This window comes from Arabidopsis thaliana, chromosome 3 (genome assembly GCF_000001735.4).
Source record: "Arabidopsis thaliana chromosome 3, partial sequence".
NCBI lineage: Eukaryota > Viridiplantae > Streptophyta > Magnoliopsida > Brassicales > Brassicaceae > Arabidopsis > Arabidopsis thaliana.
In genome coordinates, this window is record NC_003074.8 from 11,886,520 (window position 1) to 11,901,347 (window position 14,828).

Genomic DNA, 14,828 nt, shown 5'->3' on the forward strand with positions numbered 1-14,828 from the left:
GGGTATCTAAATACTAAAATTACAAATATTTATCATGATATTAGAAAAATTGTTAAGAATGCCCTTTTAACACTACTCCTTTATAATTATACCCTTTCGTGTTGGCCTTTTTCATTTACACTCTTTTAATTTTTAATGACCATTTTATCCTTATTATGATAATATTTTAGGTTAACAAAATAAAATATTGTTTTTTCTCGCCTAAAATATTTCGAAAATAGATTTCTCGCCAAAATTTTCCTGCCAAATATTATACAGTATCTCAACTTAAAATTATTTTGACAAAAGCACAATTATTTATTTTGCAGTCATCATTTATTTATCCAAAATAAAATTGTATGGAAAAAGATTTGTGTTTTGAATTTTGTTACATTAATTGTTAAATTTTTGACCCATCATATAAGACTTAATTTAAGGAGCATTGGAGCATTGGAGCAAGCAAGAAGTCAAGAACATCAAAAAAGATCTACAACCAAACTGGGAAACAATATGAATATATATATATATATATATATATATTATAAAAAAAGAAGTTTATATATATATAAGAGAAGAAGTTAGATATCTATGGAAAATGAAAAGCGAGAAATCTGCAGATGCTTATGGAACATAATTTCTTCTGATATCAACCATTTTCTTGCTTTTCATTGCACGTAAGTCATTATTTGGTTCATAAATTTCAAATACAAAAACCAATTTTTGTGATGGTGGGTGATCTTTGAATGTATTGGTTGTGTTTTTTGAATGTATTGGTTGTGTTTTTTGTCTTATATATTTGGTTCACAGGACAAGCAAGTTTGTATCAAATGCTCATATGTTTAGATTTAAATATATCATGTGCCGACTGCAAAAAAACAGTGCGACGAGACAAGTTATGGAGGAATGTGTTTAAATGGAGGCAGAACTTGTTGTTGCAAAAAAAGTCCTCCGCCATCATATTATAATTTTAGGCCCCCTTCTTCATAATCATATTGAATGTGTTCCTATTTGGCAATATCATTTTGGATTTGCTCAAACATATCAAATTTATACTTTGAAAAGAAAAGAATCAGCAAAATAAAGTTATTTCATATTTTTTTCTTTATTTACCAATCTCACAATCATAACGTCAATTATATAGAAATTTTCTTAACATGAGTCAAACTAAGACTAACGCTAAATTTTACAGTCTAATTATAATTTTTAGTAATGTTTTCTAAGCCAAATAATATGTATTAAGTTTACTAATAGTTTAACATAATAACATTTAATCAGCATATATGAGTAGCTTATCGATTAGAATGTGATTTCTAACAAAGTCACGTATAACCAAGATACACTTAAACGGATAGTGTATGATTAACAAAACTAATGTAATCACAAACGATAGTGCATAATTAAATTTCATGAGAGCCACATATTAGCCAAGATATAAAGACAATATACCATGGGTAAGCCACGAAGGCACGAAAACACACTTTAAGTGTGTTATTAATTTAATCAAAGAAAATATAATGTTAGTGATAATATTTATATGACCAAAGATTTCTACATCTTGTCACGGCTCCCCATTTCTTGTCATATGTTTGATAAGTAAAACCAAATCGAATTGTTGGTATAATTAATGGTTCCATGTTGGCAAAGGAAAAACTAAAATCACATAAAACAAAATCGATCAAAAATAATAGTGTTTTTCATATAATGAAATTAGTTATAGTTTTTTTAACCAGAATATGGTGAAACAGCTCCAATTCCAGTGGAACATCTCTTCCATATTTCATTAGTTTTGGAAAACCTTTTAGAAGTAAAACGTTTGAGTTGATAGATTTGAAAAATTAATTTCATATATTCCATGTGACATTCCTTTCCAGCTTTCACTATCCCCAAACAACAATCCCTTGAAGCACTTTTGTTCTGAATAATTTCAGCCAACACTTCTTCTATACATTTGTCTGGGTCTGGGATGTCCATCTTTATACTACAATTCAGTAGATATTCTTTTTGTTTCTTTGAATATTTACGACCAACATTTTCGTTATAATCTTCCGCTGTCGGTGACCTTGCAATCATCGCATCAAACTCGTCGTCTAAAATGAGGACTTGCTTGTCATTATCGCCTTCTTTGGCCAAAGTTGGATGAGAAAACGATAGCAAAATCATGATCGAAGAAAATATCATGAACATGGTTTTATTCTCCATCTTAAAATATTTTGAGCTTTTATTCTTAATTATTATTTTTTGTTTCTATTATACCAGTGAAGATTTCTGCATGTATTTATAGTATCAAATCTTTATTAACGTTATTATTTAGTAATTTTATATTAGTAAAAATAACTTTTCTTTATTTAACTCTCACAAACAATATCTTATTAGTTATCAACATAATTGACATCTTTTGACGTTTTACACCGTTTCTAAATATTGTATATTTAATGCATTTTAGTTTATGACAATATGAATTAAGTTGAATGAAAAATCCTAAGCGTTTCATAGATAGAAAACTGGGTTTTAAGTCCTTGTATGTGTGCATTTTAAGTTTCATTGTAGTAAATTTACTGTTTGTAGTCGAATGAAATTAGCAAAGAAATTGAAAAAAAAAGTATAAACATAACGAAATAAGTTATTTCAAACAAAACCTGCACCTTAGTTAACTATTTGTTTATATGAAAATATATGGGTGTATTAACTATTTAATACTAACTAAAACAAGGGGTTAATTTGGCCCAAAAAAAAATAAAACAAAAACATCTGAAGTGTACCAAACTGATACACTAATACTAAAATAAGATTTACTTATAGAGCAAATTTATACTTTTATGAATTAAAAAATCAAAAATCGAAACTGAACCGAACTGTACCAATTTTAGTGTATCTAAAGTCTAACCTAAACAAACCAAAAGTTAATAAAATATTCTAACTTTAGTTTTTATATACTGTATTTATACAATAAATATATTCATGTTGTATAAATGTAATATAAACTATGAAATAACGTTACAAGGGTTTTTAAAAGATTTTTAAGGGCTTTACAAGAGTTTTAACGGATTTACAAGGGTTTTTAAAAGCTTTTTGAAGGATTTACAAGGGTTTTAAAACCCTTTTAAAACTCTTGTAAATCTTTTTAAATTCTTTTGTAAAGGTTCATAAGTTTTTTAAAATGGTTTGAAAGTTATTAAATGGTTTACAAGGGTTTCAAAGGATTTATAAGGGTTTTTAAAAGATTGAAAAGGGTTTTAAAACCCTTTAAAAACTCTTGGAAATCTTTTTAAAACCTTCTGTATGGGTTCACAAGAGTTTCAAAATTGTTCAAAATTTATTAAAAGGTTTACATGAGTTTTAAAGAAATTTACAAGGGTATTTAAAAGATTTATAAAGGTTTTATAAGGGTTTTAAAAACCTTTAAAAACTCTTGAAATCTTTTTAAAACCTTTGTACGGTTCACAAGAGTTTTAAAATGGTTCAAAAAGAGTTACAAATTTTTTAAAATATTCGCAAATTGTAAATCATTTTAAAACCTTTTATGGTGGTTATAAAAGATTTATAAAAGTTTTTAAAGGGGTTTTAAAGTATTTACATATGTATTTAAAGACTTTATAAAGATTTTAATAGGTTTTAAAATGATTTACAAGACTTTTTAACATCTTTACAAAGCTTTTAAGAAACTTTACAAGGTTTTTAAAGAGTTTTTAAAGGGTTCTTAAAAACTTTACAAGGATTTTTAATTGCATTATTTTGGCAGGAAAAAAAAAATTTGGTGAGGGAAAAACATTTTTGGCGGGAAAAAAAATGTTTTGGCAGAAAATTTTTTTTGGCGGAAAAATTTCAGTTTCTAATTACATGTTCTCATTATCAAAAGGTAATTTGATCTTTTTGTTCAAGAGAAGAGGTATGTTTAAAAATGGACAAAAGAAAAGGGTATTGGTGCAAAAAGATAGTAGAAAAAGATATTTTTGCAAATCACCCATGATATTATTAATTTAGCAACGAAAAATATTTATCAACGACATTACCGATCTATAAAAGTTTATGATATTAATAGTGTAGATAAACTCTATAAAATATATACATATATAAAAATATATATATATTTATATTATGAGAACCATTTGAATGTAAACTTTAAAATTGACTCAAATTATATGTCTTTCTAACTCATGGATGACCTTTAACATAAACAGTTGGAAGACAAGAAGGAACTCCGTCGGTTAAAGAATGAGACTGGTTGAACTTGGCAATTCGTCCGGAGAGATTGCTAACCTTCTAACTGATTTTAACCATTCGCATTGTGAGAAGGAAGGACTCAGGCCCCCAGGGATACGCCTCAAAAGTCTCCAAATCCTTGACAATTTCAACAACTTGCATGGAAGCTTTAACGGGTTGGGAACTGCGGATCAATATCCCTTCCACGATGACGATAACAGCGAGACAAAGCCTTCTCCAGTTTTCCTTCTTCTCTTCTTTTGGGTTCATCTTTTCTTTCTTCAACCATTCAATAATGTCTTTGATGAGAACGATAGGGTGATCCTTACCGATAAGCATATTCCAGTAAAGATGTCTTCGTTTGATGGGTTGCTCCGACTTTAATATATTTGCCGGTGGGGGTATGGCCGACAATTCAAACCAGTCAGAATAGTTAACTCTCTTAATGAAAATCGGAATGGCTGATCGGCAAAAATAAACCAAAGTTTGTATTTTTTTCCTGTGTAGAGCCCTCTACACAACATCTGATGGACTAATTTACCAGAAAAAGAACATTTGCGGACAGAAAGCTGAAACAGCGGACCAAAGCATGAGACGCTGAGATAATTTAACTCTCTTGTCCCATCTAGGATTTTGACGAGATCAAGAAGATACTCAGGCTTTGAGTAGGCATTAATACGACCACATGGCGGATAGCAATCAATGGCGTAGAGCCTTTTGGGAAGTCTATCCATGTTTACTTCAAGGATAACCAGTCTTCCTAGAGGTCAAAGAGCGTCTCGGCGGATGATCTGGCGGAGACGAAAGTATCGTCATCATCTTCGAACGATACCGTCCGCCTGAAACTGCCAAGAGGGGACTTTTGTTTTGATTTACTCGTGGAGGACCTCATCTGTAGCGGGGAGAAACAAAGAAGAAACCGAATTTGTTAATCCAACAAATCAAAAGAATCACACAGAACGACAAAAAACCTAATAATAATTAGGGATGAAACGATTAAATCAGGACAGATGAGCACTACTAATTAATTATGTTCTACAAACTGACTTTGGATGAACAAAATTGGGGGATAGAATCGATAGAGCGTTATGTGCAGAGAATCAAAAAATGTTTACAAGTTATAAAATCCGATGAAAGGAGATAACGAAGAAAGAGAAAGAGAAAGTGAGAGAGAGAGACGAAAATCTATGAGGGGAGATAACGATGTGTTCTTTACCCGCACGATTCCTAGGGAAGAGAGATAAAAAGAAAATGAAATAGTTCAGGTAGGCGCAAAAACTGCTACAAACCGTGAGGGTAATATGGAAAATTCAAGTAGGCAATGTGGTATGGGTTGGAAGGAGTTTTGAAATGTTGTAGATTTTAAAAGAAATTGGGGAAATGTGGTAGATTTTGTAGTTTTCTCAAAAAAATATTAATACAAACTTTTATCAAAACCAAATGAATATGATAATACTTACAACTAGCATAATGTGCGGTTCACAACATAACTATTGTGTCATAAATAACAATATACACATTGGTATGTAGATTATAATTTATACTCTACAATATCTTTCATTAAAAGTTTATTCCAATACATTTTTTAAAATATAAAACCCTGCACGTATGTGCGGGTCATAATCTAGTATTATATGCTAAATTTGTTACCGTGTTTTACTACTCTCCTTAATATATAATCAAAATTCCAAATACGTAACACCAATCCATATGGAATGTGAAATCATCTTAACTCTTCCCCAAATGTACGTGTAACAAAAATAAAAAAAATTAACTCTCAATAATTATAGGGTTTAAAAACAATACAAGACCATAAAATTCATAATGATTGAATAACGGATCGGATTAATGTGATCTTTGCCAATTAAAAACTCTATTTTAATGTGATTAAAGTCATATTTCCCAAAACTGTCAATTTCGAATTCTATCAATTCCCTCAGTCTCGCCTCTTCCTTTAAACTCGCGTGTATCAATTTTAATGTGCTCGAATCCTATTATAAACCAATTGTGTTGTCTACAATCCAAATCATTTCCTTCTCTTAAAAACCCTAGAGTAGGTAATGTCCCCAAATACTTTGAAAACAAACGAGAATCCCCTCTCATATTCCACACTTGATGTTGTAGATGGCAAAATTGACTCTCAAACTTTTGTTGTTCGCTTAACCCAATCGTGGAAAGTACGTGATTTCAAACGTAATAATCTTCTTCTCAGCGTTGATTTTCTTCTAATAGATGAAAATGTGTAGTAAACTAAAACCCTACCACAATTATATTTTCATTTTCTGTTTACATCTAAATTTATTATTTCCTTAATATCTATTAATATAGGCTAATGTTATACAAGAATCTATCCAACCATGTCTTCTTCATAATTTTAAGCCTAAACTTATAGAGGTTAACATTTTCTCAATCCATGATTACGATGTGAAAAAACAACTTAACTCCTACCGTCTAACTAACCACGACTACAAGATATTTGATATAGGTCAAATTGCCTTAAGATCACTCTCTCAAATAAGAGATCGATTGTAGCACTTAAGGGTCGAATTCCACAAAGCTCTCTGGATCACACAATAGACCAAGATTTTGAATTAAGCTAAGTAAGATAATAATGAAAATAAAAAGAAACAAAAGGAAGCAATAGCAAATTTGAGGTGGTAAGATAAGAAAGTAAAAACGTCAGGCTTGCGGTATTCTCAGGAAACTATTGGTTAGTAGATCTAATAATAGCTAGGTTGTTATCGAACCATTCTTAAACTCAAACTCTAATTATGGAATAACCGGTGGTGTTCCGCGAAACTCCCTATGCCTATAGCTAAGAATAACCGGAGAAGCCGAGAGATCTTTAACCTAAACATGAATTCTAAACGAGTTCAATTGTTCACCTTAGTAGAAAGGCCAATTCTTATTACACACCTATAAACCAGGCTCATCAAATAATAGATCCAACTACAGATACCTATGGTGGGTATATCTATTGTCTGGATTCAAGTTCTAGGTGATCAATCTAGATCTAGCATTAAGAACAATTAAAGATGAAGAATTTTACAGATAACCTAGCAAAGGGGCGATCTACTAAACCATATGAATCCCTAATGAGAAACCCTAAACCTAACAAGTTGATTATTCAGACATGATCAAAGAAACACAAATCATAATCTAAACAAGAAATGAATAACAGCAAGAGAAAGAGTAAAGAAGATCTTCTCCAACGGGAGTCTCCACATGGTTTTGCTCCCAAAGTACAAAAGAGATGAGGAGATTAGCCTCTCCAAGCTTAGGTCTAAACAATGAGCTTTAAAACTATATATATGACCTAAAAACGTGATGGACCTTCTTTAGAAATAAGAGAAAGTTTTGGACCGAATTTGGAAACTTCAAAACATCAATAAGTTGCGTCTTCGATTTGTCGTCAGGTATTGGTGTCGCTCGAAAAGACTCTAGAAATAACAAAAGGACTCTAAAACCTATACCTAAATCATAGCTAAAAGCAATAAAAATAGGGTTATATCAATATTTTTCAGTGATCATACTTCAATGAATCATGTTGACAATATCCACTACGAAATACCACATGAATATTTTTGATAGTTTCTCCGATTGTTTTATATTTTTGGTTTCTTTTTGCAAGATATCATGTATTCGCAGTTCCGATAAGTTGGATGTGTCCACAATTCCTCCTAAGACTACAAACAATGTTATTCTTACGTGCATTTTTGAAAGGTGATTTATTCTTTTGTTTTGCAAATTTTGTGACTGCTTTAGTTAGTCTAGATGGTGAAGACTCATAATTTACATTAATAACTACGTATATTTTTTTGTTCCGTTAGTGGTGAGACAACTTACATATCTGTATGGGACAAACTTGCATGTAAATTTTGTAATGATCTCGATCAACTACAAGGTGAGCCTCTTATCGTTATTCTCACTGGTGTTAATCCAAAAACCGTTTGTGGTCATTTCTAAACAAATAAATTATAGTTGTAACATTCTCTTTGGTTAAACCATTATGTATTATGCTCATTGATTTTTCTGTTTAAGTTTGGATTTTGTGTTTTAAATTTACCTTCTCAATTGAAGGCGAACTATATCTCAATACTACTGCATCCACACGGTTTTTCTGGAACATGGAAAATGATGTCACCAAAGATTTTTCCGTAAAATGCAATAAGATCAACGTATTAGTCTCCAAATGTAATTTGTTATCATTTATTAGAATAATTGTAATTAACCAATCTGAAATTTAATTGTAGCACCAATTTCCAGAAACTTTTGGTGCCTTCATGTTAAGACCAAATCACTGAGTTAGTTTCCACTAACATTCATACTATCGCCCAAATACTAGCTTATGTCAATGATCAAAGTGGGAAGGTAGTTTGTTAACAATGTTTTCTACTCTTTGCATATTTTGTTGAATATATATATGTAATTCATATCTTGAAAGGAAAAAAAACTATGGGCAAAAATCATAGACGTAATATTACGTAGAGATATTTACCCTTTACCACACTTTTTCAAGTTCTGTTTCATTCACACATGCTTAAGTTTTCACATCTTTTTTTTATGTGTGTTAAGTCATTTATACCCTCTAAAACCAATCTTCCTCTTTTTTCTTTCCTACCATAGCAAAATAAATGAGATATCTCTCTCTCCCTCTCTCTCTCTCCCTCTCTTTCTCTCCCTCCCTCCCTCCCTCCCTCTCTCTCTCTCTCTCTCTCTCTCTCTCTCTCTCTCTCTCTCTCTCTCTCTCTCTCTCTCTCTCCTTCCATGATTTGTACCAACCTTCCTCTCTCCATCTCTCCATCTCTCCATAGCTTATTGGATCAACAAACTGATGGGAGAAGCTTCTTAAACCATTCGATCTAGATTCTCTCAAGAATTCATTTTATAAGATCACTCATTTTCAGATGTGTAAGCTATTTCAATGGAGCTGTTCTCATAAAATCTTGATTCTCTCATCTCTAACCAAAGTCTCGTTTAAAACACAACTCTAATTGAAACAAAGCGTGTGGCTTTGCATACTATGGATTTGCATAGGAACATGTCGCACAAATTATGTTCACTAATAATCATACCATCCATGGATTCGAACAAATGGATGACTTAAAGAACCACCAGCTTGAAAAAAACATAAATAAAAGTAGGTTTTGGGTAATTGTATGTGCTTGGTGAAGATCATATGTATTATCGGCTAATTGAAAATCATCAAGACTTATTGCAGGCTTACGGAACCATCACAATCGGCTGCACCATAATAGAATTAAGGTTCTCTAAACCCTTTCAGATCATCCACTTAGATTTGGCCATAAACAGTTGTCCATTTTACCAAAAGCACTTGTTCATCATAGTACTTACGAAAGTTACCAAAACACATGAAAAAATTATGTCTAGAAACAACAAGATCATGCTACGTGTAACACCCGTCCCGCCATATAGACTAAGACGGCATGTTATTCATCTGATCTTGCCAAAACGTTTTCTTTAAACTTCACACACGAACAAAATATTGCACATAACTCCTCACGCTTACTAACCTGAGGAAAAAAAAGGAAAAAAAAAGGGTGAGTAAAGAAAACTCAGTGAGGGGAATCAACTCTGCCCACTGAAACATAGAACACTTTCTAAAGCTATACAACCATCTTCATAACATATAAACTTAGACACACGCAATCAACCTAACATGCTTTAACTTCTAATACCACATTTATAATAATCATCTTATATATATATATATATTATATAAACATACACATCGTTAGGTCCAGTCATCCCCGTAGAACCTCATAAGTGGAGGCTGGCCCTCGTGGCTTAAACACTCCCATGCATTCCGGGCTCGTTAGCCGTTCTTGACCAGTTGTTAATCCGTCGGTCCATCACTGTCCACATCACTAGGGAGACCACGGCCCATAGCTCGATTCTCCCCAGTCTTTCATACAAACATACATAATCATCATATATACATACTTATACTTAACATTCTCATACATAATATATCATAGTCAGACATCATCACCATAAATATCAATCAATAATCATCAAATCATATCATCACATAATCTTATCCTACGCAATCAGATCTAAGCCTACATATCATGCGTCAAGAAGCATAACAAAAGACAATGATAATATGTTTCGCAAATCCCACCCTCACCTTAGTCTAGTTGAAGATGAAGAACATCTCTATTCTCCTTTCTCTCCTTTTAGACCAACTTAGTATAAGAGCTTTAACTGCATACTCTTGAGCTCCACCTTGCTTCTCCATCAACCAAAACCTTACTCCATGAGTCCTAAAGGCTTCTGCAAAGCTTCAGCTCCAACCGAACCCGTTTCCCATTCAAACAATAAAAACTTGTCATGGTTTACTCCATACAAAACTGTCTCAGTAACATACTCATAAGTCGAGAAATAACCGTTAGAAACGTAATCCCACCGTTAAATATGTAGCCAATAGTATCATGAATAAGTACACGAAGTTTCATCCCGATCGGACCTCACATGAATCTCCCACGTTCTTCTGAAGATGCTGCATCAGAACTGATATCTAAATTTCTGCAACTTGAGATGATTCTGGGCAAACTTCTAAGGTCAATTCCGGATGGAGCTCCGATGGACAATATGTCAGCTACTATGAGTTCCTTGAATCAAGATCTTTCCATAGAAATCTTAATCGTGATCTAATTCCTTCTGGTCCACCGGGAAAACGCATCATAAAACCAGTAGTCACACATTGTTCTTGATTTATACTTAAAATAGATTTGGACAACTTCTGCAGTTACTTGCCCAGAAAGAAATACTCATATCTTCTCGAATATAATACCGATTGAAACTCTGTCAGTTGGTATGGCTTCATGGCAACGTGATATGTTTAGAGATGTCTTATTTAACAACTGATTCTCTATGGTGCAACGGGAATGATCCTTACAAAACCCTATCTTGGAACTGTTCTTCCTCCTTCCTCTTTTCCTTCTTCTTTGATGCTATTGCTCTGTGCAAAGCTCCAATCTGCTCATATCATCCTCCTCTAAGCTTTACTCACAATCATAATCCAACTTGTGCTCTCCTAACACTTGACCGTGATGATCTCTTCTCCTCCGTGACGACTCCTTGGCCTCCATCTCCGTGATCTTCTTCTTCCTCTTACCTCCTCTTTCTTTATCACTCTCGCTCTTTTTCCATGATTACGATATGATCTTCTCCTCTCTTGTGGCTGTGCCCAACTCATCTTCTCCTTTACAGATGATCGATCACCATAACGTCAAACAACATGTCATCTCACCAACTCTGCAACGATGGCTCACAAACTCGTCACCAATGACCGACAAAGCTTTTGTTATGTTATTGTTGCTGCTTTTAGGGTTTCAGTTCAGGCTTCACTTTGACGGCTCTTCCAAGAAGGAGATATATACATATGTATATATATGCTCACAACATAAAAACACAACAACCCTTAACATTTTATTCTTGGGTTCAATTAGGCTTTAATGGGCTTTATCATTATTTCGAAAACAATTAGGCCCTATAATGTGGGAGTGGGGTGTTACATTACGCGTGGGTTTATTTGATATATTTTGGTGAAAATTATATTTGAGTGATTGTTATTAAATATTATCTTATCTTACTTTTTTAATTTCTATTAAAGAATTTTTTCTTTTCAAATACGCAATTTTAAAATTATAAAAATAATAGTGCTTGAGAATCAAATTTGATTAAAAGAATCACGAATCAATCTTGTTATTAATCTTATCGAGAACCAATTTTTCTTTATACTAGTTTTTGTCATCTAACTCATTATGTCTGTAGGAACGAAGTGAAAAATTCAGGAAACTGAGGAAGGGTCAAATTCCTCACACAACAAGTCGAAAAGGAATGACTCGATTAGCTGATGAGATGATATGTATTTATATATTGATTTGTATTAATTTTGATAGTTGTATTTATATATTGATTTGTAAAGTGTTGAGGTACTTTCTTATGATTAATCATCAGTTTTACATGAGTATTTATACATCCACCATTACTTTAGAAACTAGAAACTTTTATATTTTTTATTTTACCGATTTGTAGAATTTCTCTTTCTTGTTGTAGAAAGTTTCTTGACTTTAGTTTTATTTTTCCTCATCTTTTAATAGGTTTTTCCTTATCGTTTAAACTAAAGCTAAGATTAACATATTTTCAGGTTTTTGAATTTTTCTATAAAACATCTTTGAATGATTTCAATATATGATTTGACATTTAATTGTTTTAGGAACTTAACATATATTCGATTGTTTAAAATAAGAAACCTGGTTTTTATTTTCCTTTTTTTTTAATTTTAAAATATAAAGTAATTACTATTTTCAAAAATGTTAATTAATTAGATGTTAATTATGTTAATTATTGATGTGCCAGCTCTCGATTGGTCGCTCTAAATCCCACGTGGACGCCTTTAGAAGTAAATAGCTTCAACTTTTATATAGTATAGATTTAGATAGAATAAGCAAATTAAACAATCATTACCTTATCTTTTATAACTCTCAACCTAATTCCCACCCCTAATTTCAATGAATAAGATTTCACTAAGAACACAAAAAAAGAGCGAGCGCACGGAAAAGGCAAATACCCCTAATCATCTAAATTTTACATTGTTTCCAAGTGATTTTTAACTTGATAAAAATAAAATCACCAAGAACATGTCACAAGATATGCAATTCAATGTATAAAATTCATTAAAGATTAAAATGAACTCAAACATAAACGCATGGTCAAAGGATATTACTTGCATCAAGTTCACTAAACACACTTAGTAACAATGAGATAGTCAACATACTTCTCATCATCCATATATAAAATCTTTGACGGACACCTTACGTATCATGTTCTTCTCTTTTATTTGAATCAAATCAGATCAGAATTCTTGAATTAACACATCTGCATTTTTGGTTTTTCAAGCTTTGCATTCACCTTCTCTCACCTTGTTCTTCTTCTTCTTACCCTAATTTCAAAATCCATAAATATCCACCAAAATTGGCGGATGTAAAGTCTCCCGAAAAACTTTATCTTTTATTCATTCATGTGGTTAGAGTTTAGCGGATATGTTTGGATGATCAGTAGTTATAAATATTGGAATAGTATTTTTGTTCAAGTACCTTTTAATATCCATTTATTGATAAACAAATGTTAAATCACAAATGAATAATATGTAATATAATTATTTACTTCAAATATATCAACAATGGATATTAAAATGTAAAAAAAATTATCTTAATTTATTACATACAAATATAGACAATAAATGTTATTTTAAGTAGCGGAAAAAAATGAGAATGAGAGAAAGAAAAATGAGGTGGAAAGAGAAAAAAAAATGAAAAAAAAGATGTGAATTTGTTTGTCAACGTTTTCCTTTAAACATAATGATATGTCTATAATTTGCATGTTTTGTGTGTTCATTCATCATCGTTTTGAGTCTAGTTTCATATCTTTCATCACTATTTTATATCATTTCTCATCATTCTTGCATACTTTGCATGATTAGGATAGCTTTGCATACATATTGTATTTTTGAGTTGTTTTCAGGTGATTTGGGCTGTTGGCGAGGAAATTGGAAGAAGCGAGCCAGAACCAGAAGACATACTCGACCCCCAGGTCGAGTACATCCAACACCATACTCGACCCCCTGGTCGAGTGACATTGGAGCCATTCTTCCAATCTACTCGACCCCGTGGTCGAGTAACCATAGCTCAGGCCACTCGATGACACCACTCGACCCCATGGTCGAGTATCACTACACCACACCACTTGACCATCACTCGGCCATTCACTCTACCACATCACTCAACCCCCTGGTCGAGTATCATCACTCAACACCAACACCATCACTCGACCAAACACTCGATCACATCTTCAAAGTCTACTCAAATTCGCACTTAACAAGACAAGCTGAGCACAAGGACGAGAAGAGGAGAAGAAGAAGTGTTTGGAAGCGGTCTGGAGCTTCATCCGATCACGAAGCCCATCTCGGCCCATTATCACTCTATGGGCCGGTCGATTAGGTTCCCGGCCCATCAACTATCATTTTATTTTGTTTTGTATAAATAGGTGTCTGAGGGTTTTGTCCTAAGACATCCAGTCGACATTGAGTTTTTGCTTCAGTTTTATTTTCTGATTTACTCTGGCTGCGCCGCTTTGCTTCTGTAACCTGTAATTCGATATTTTTCCAAGTTATTCAGATTCAGCATTTGATTTCATCTGTCATCTTGTTTCTCTACTCTTTATCTCTTTACTTATGCAATATTATCATTTACCTGCGTTTATGTCTTTGAGCATGTTGTTTGAGTAGTGACATAGAGTTCTTAAGGATGGGATAGAATGGTTGTGGAATCCTTAGTCTGTAGAATGGTTAAGTTTTAGAATTGATTGAAATCCCTTCAGGACTAGTTGTGTTTACTGCTTATTTCTTTCTGATCAACTGGAATTCGATCCAAAGCATTCCCGCACCCAGAAGGTATTCGATGGAATGCTTGATCCACTAGTTCTTGAGATATGCATCTCTATCCCAAGGGATTGGCCGTTTAGAGCGTGTATTGACTTTATTAGTCGGTTCTTATTGCCTGTATAGTTAGATTCCGTTAATGGGAATTAGTCTAGGCTTGCTTTGCTTGAAGATTTCTATC

At 32.7% G+C, this 14,828-nt stretch overlaps 1 protein-coding gene, 1 long non-coding RNA gene and 2 pseudogenes across 4 annotated transcripts; 1 reads left to right on the forward strand and 3 right to left on the reverse strand.

The window, feature by feature from the left end:
• The first annotated feature begins 574 nt into the window (after positions 1-574).
• Positions 575-966, forward strand: AT3G30245 (annotated as a pseudogene). The gene is made up of 2 exons: positions 575-653; positions 797-966.
• A 690-nt stretch (positions 967-1,656) lies between these two features.
• AT3G30247 (ECA1 gametogenesis family protein (DUF784)) lies at positions 1,657-2,207 on the reverse strand. The gene has a single exon (NM_001084757.2). The coding sequence runs from the start codon at positions 2,176-2,178 to the stop codon at positions 1,702-1,704; it is 477 nt and encodes a 158-aa protein (NP_001078226.1). The 5' UTR covers positions 2,179-2,207; the 3' UTR covers positions 1,657-1,701.
• A 2,032-nt stretch (positions 2,208-4,239) lies between these two features.
• On the reverse strand, positions 4,240-4,913 carry AT3G30250 (annotated as a pseudogene; the record flags this gene model as incomplete). The annotated part of the gene is made up of 2 exons: positions 4,240-4,640; positions 4,733-4,913.
• Positions 4,914-11,181: 6,268 nt separating this feature from the next.
• Positions 11,182-11,575, reverse strand: AT3G06025. The gene has a single exon (NR_141221.1). It is a non-coding gene; the product is annotated as an other RNA (long non-coding RNA).
• Positions 11,576-14,828: the final 3,253 nt, after the last annotated feature.

Bases quoted from the DNA above. Each gene is read 5' to 3' on its own strand.
- AT3G30247 (NM_001084757.2), bottom strand. From the start codon at position 2,178: ATGGAGAATAAAACCATGTTCATGATATTTTCTTCGATCATGATTTTG.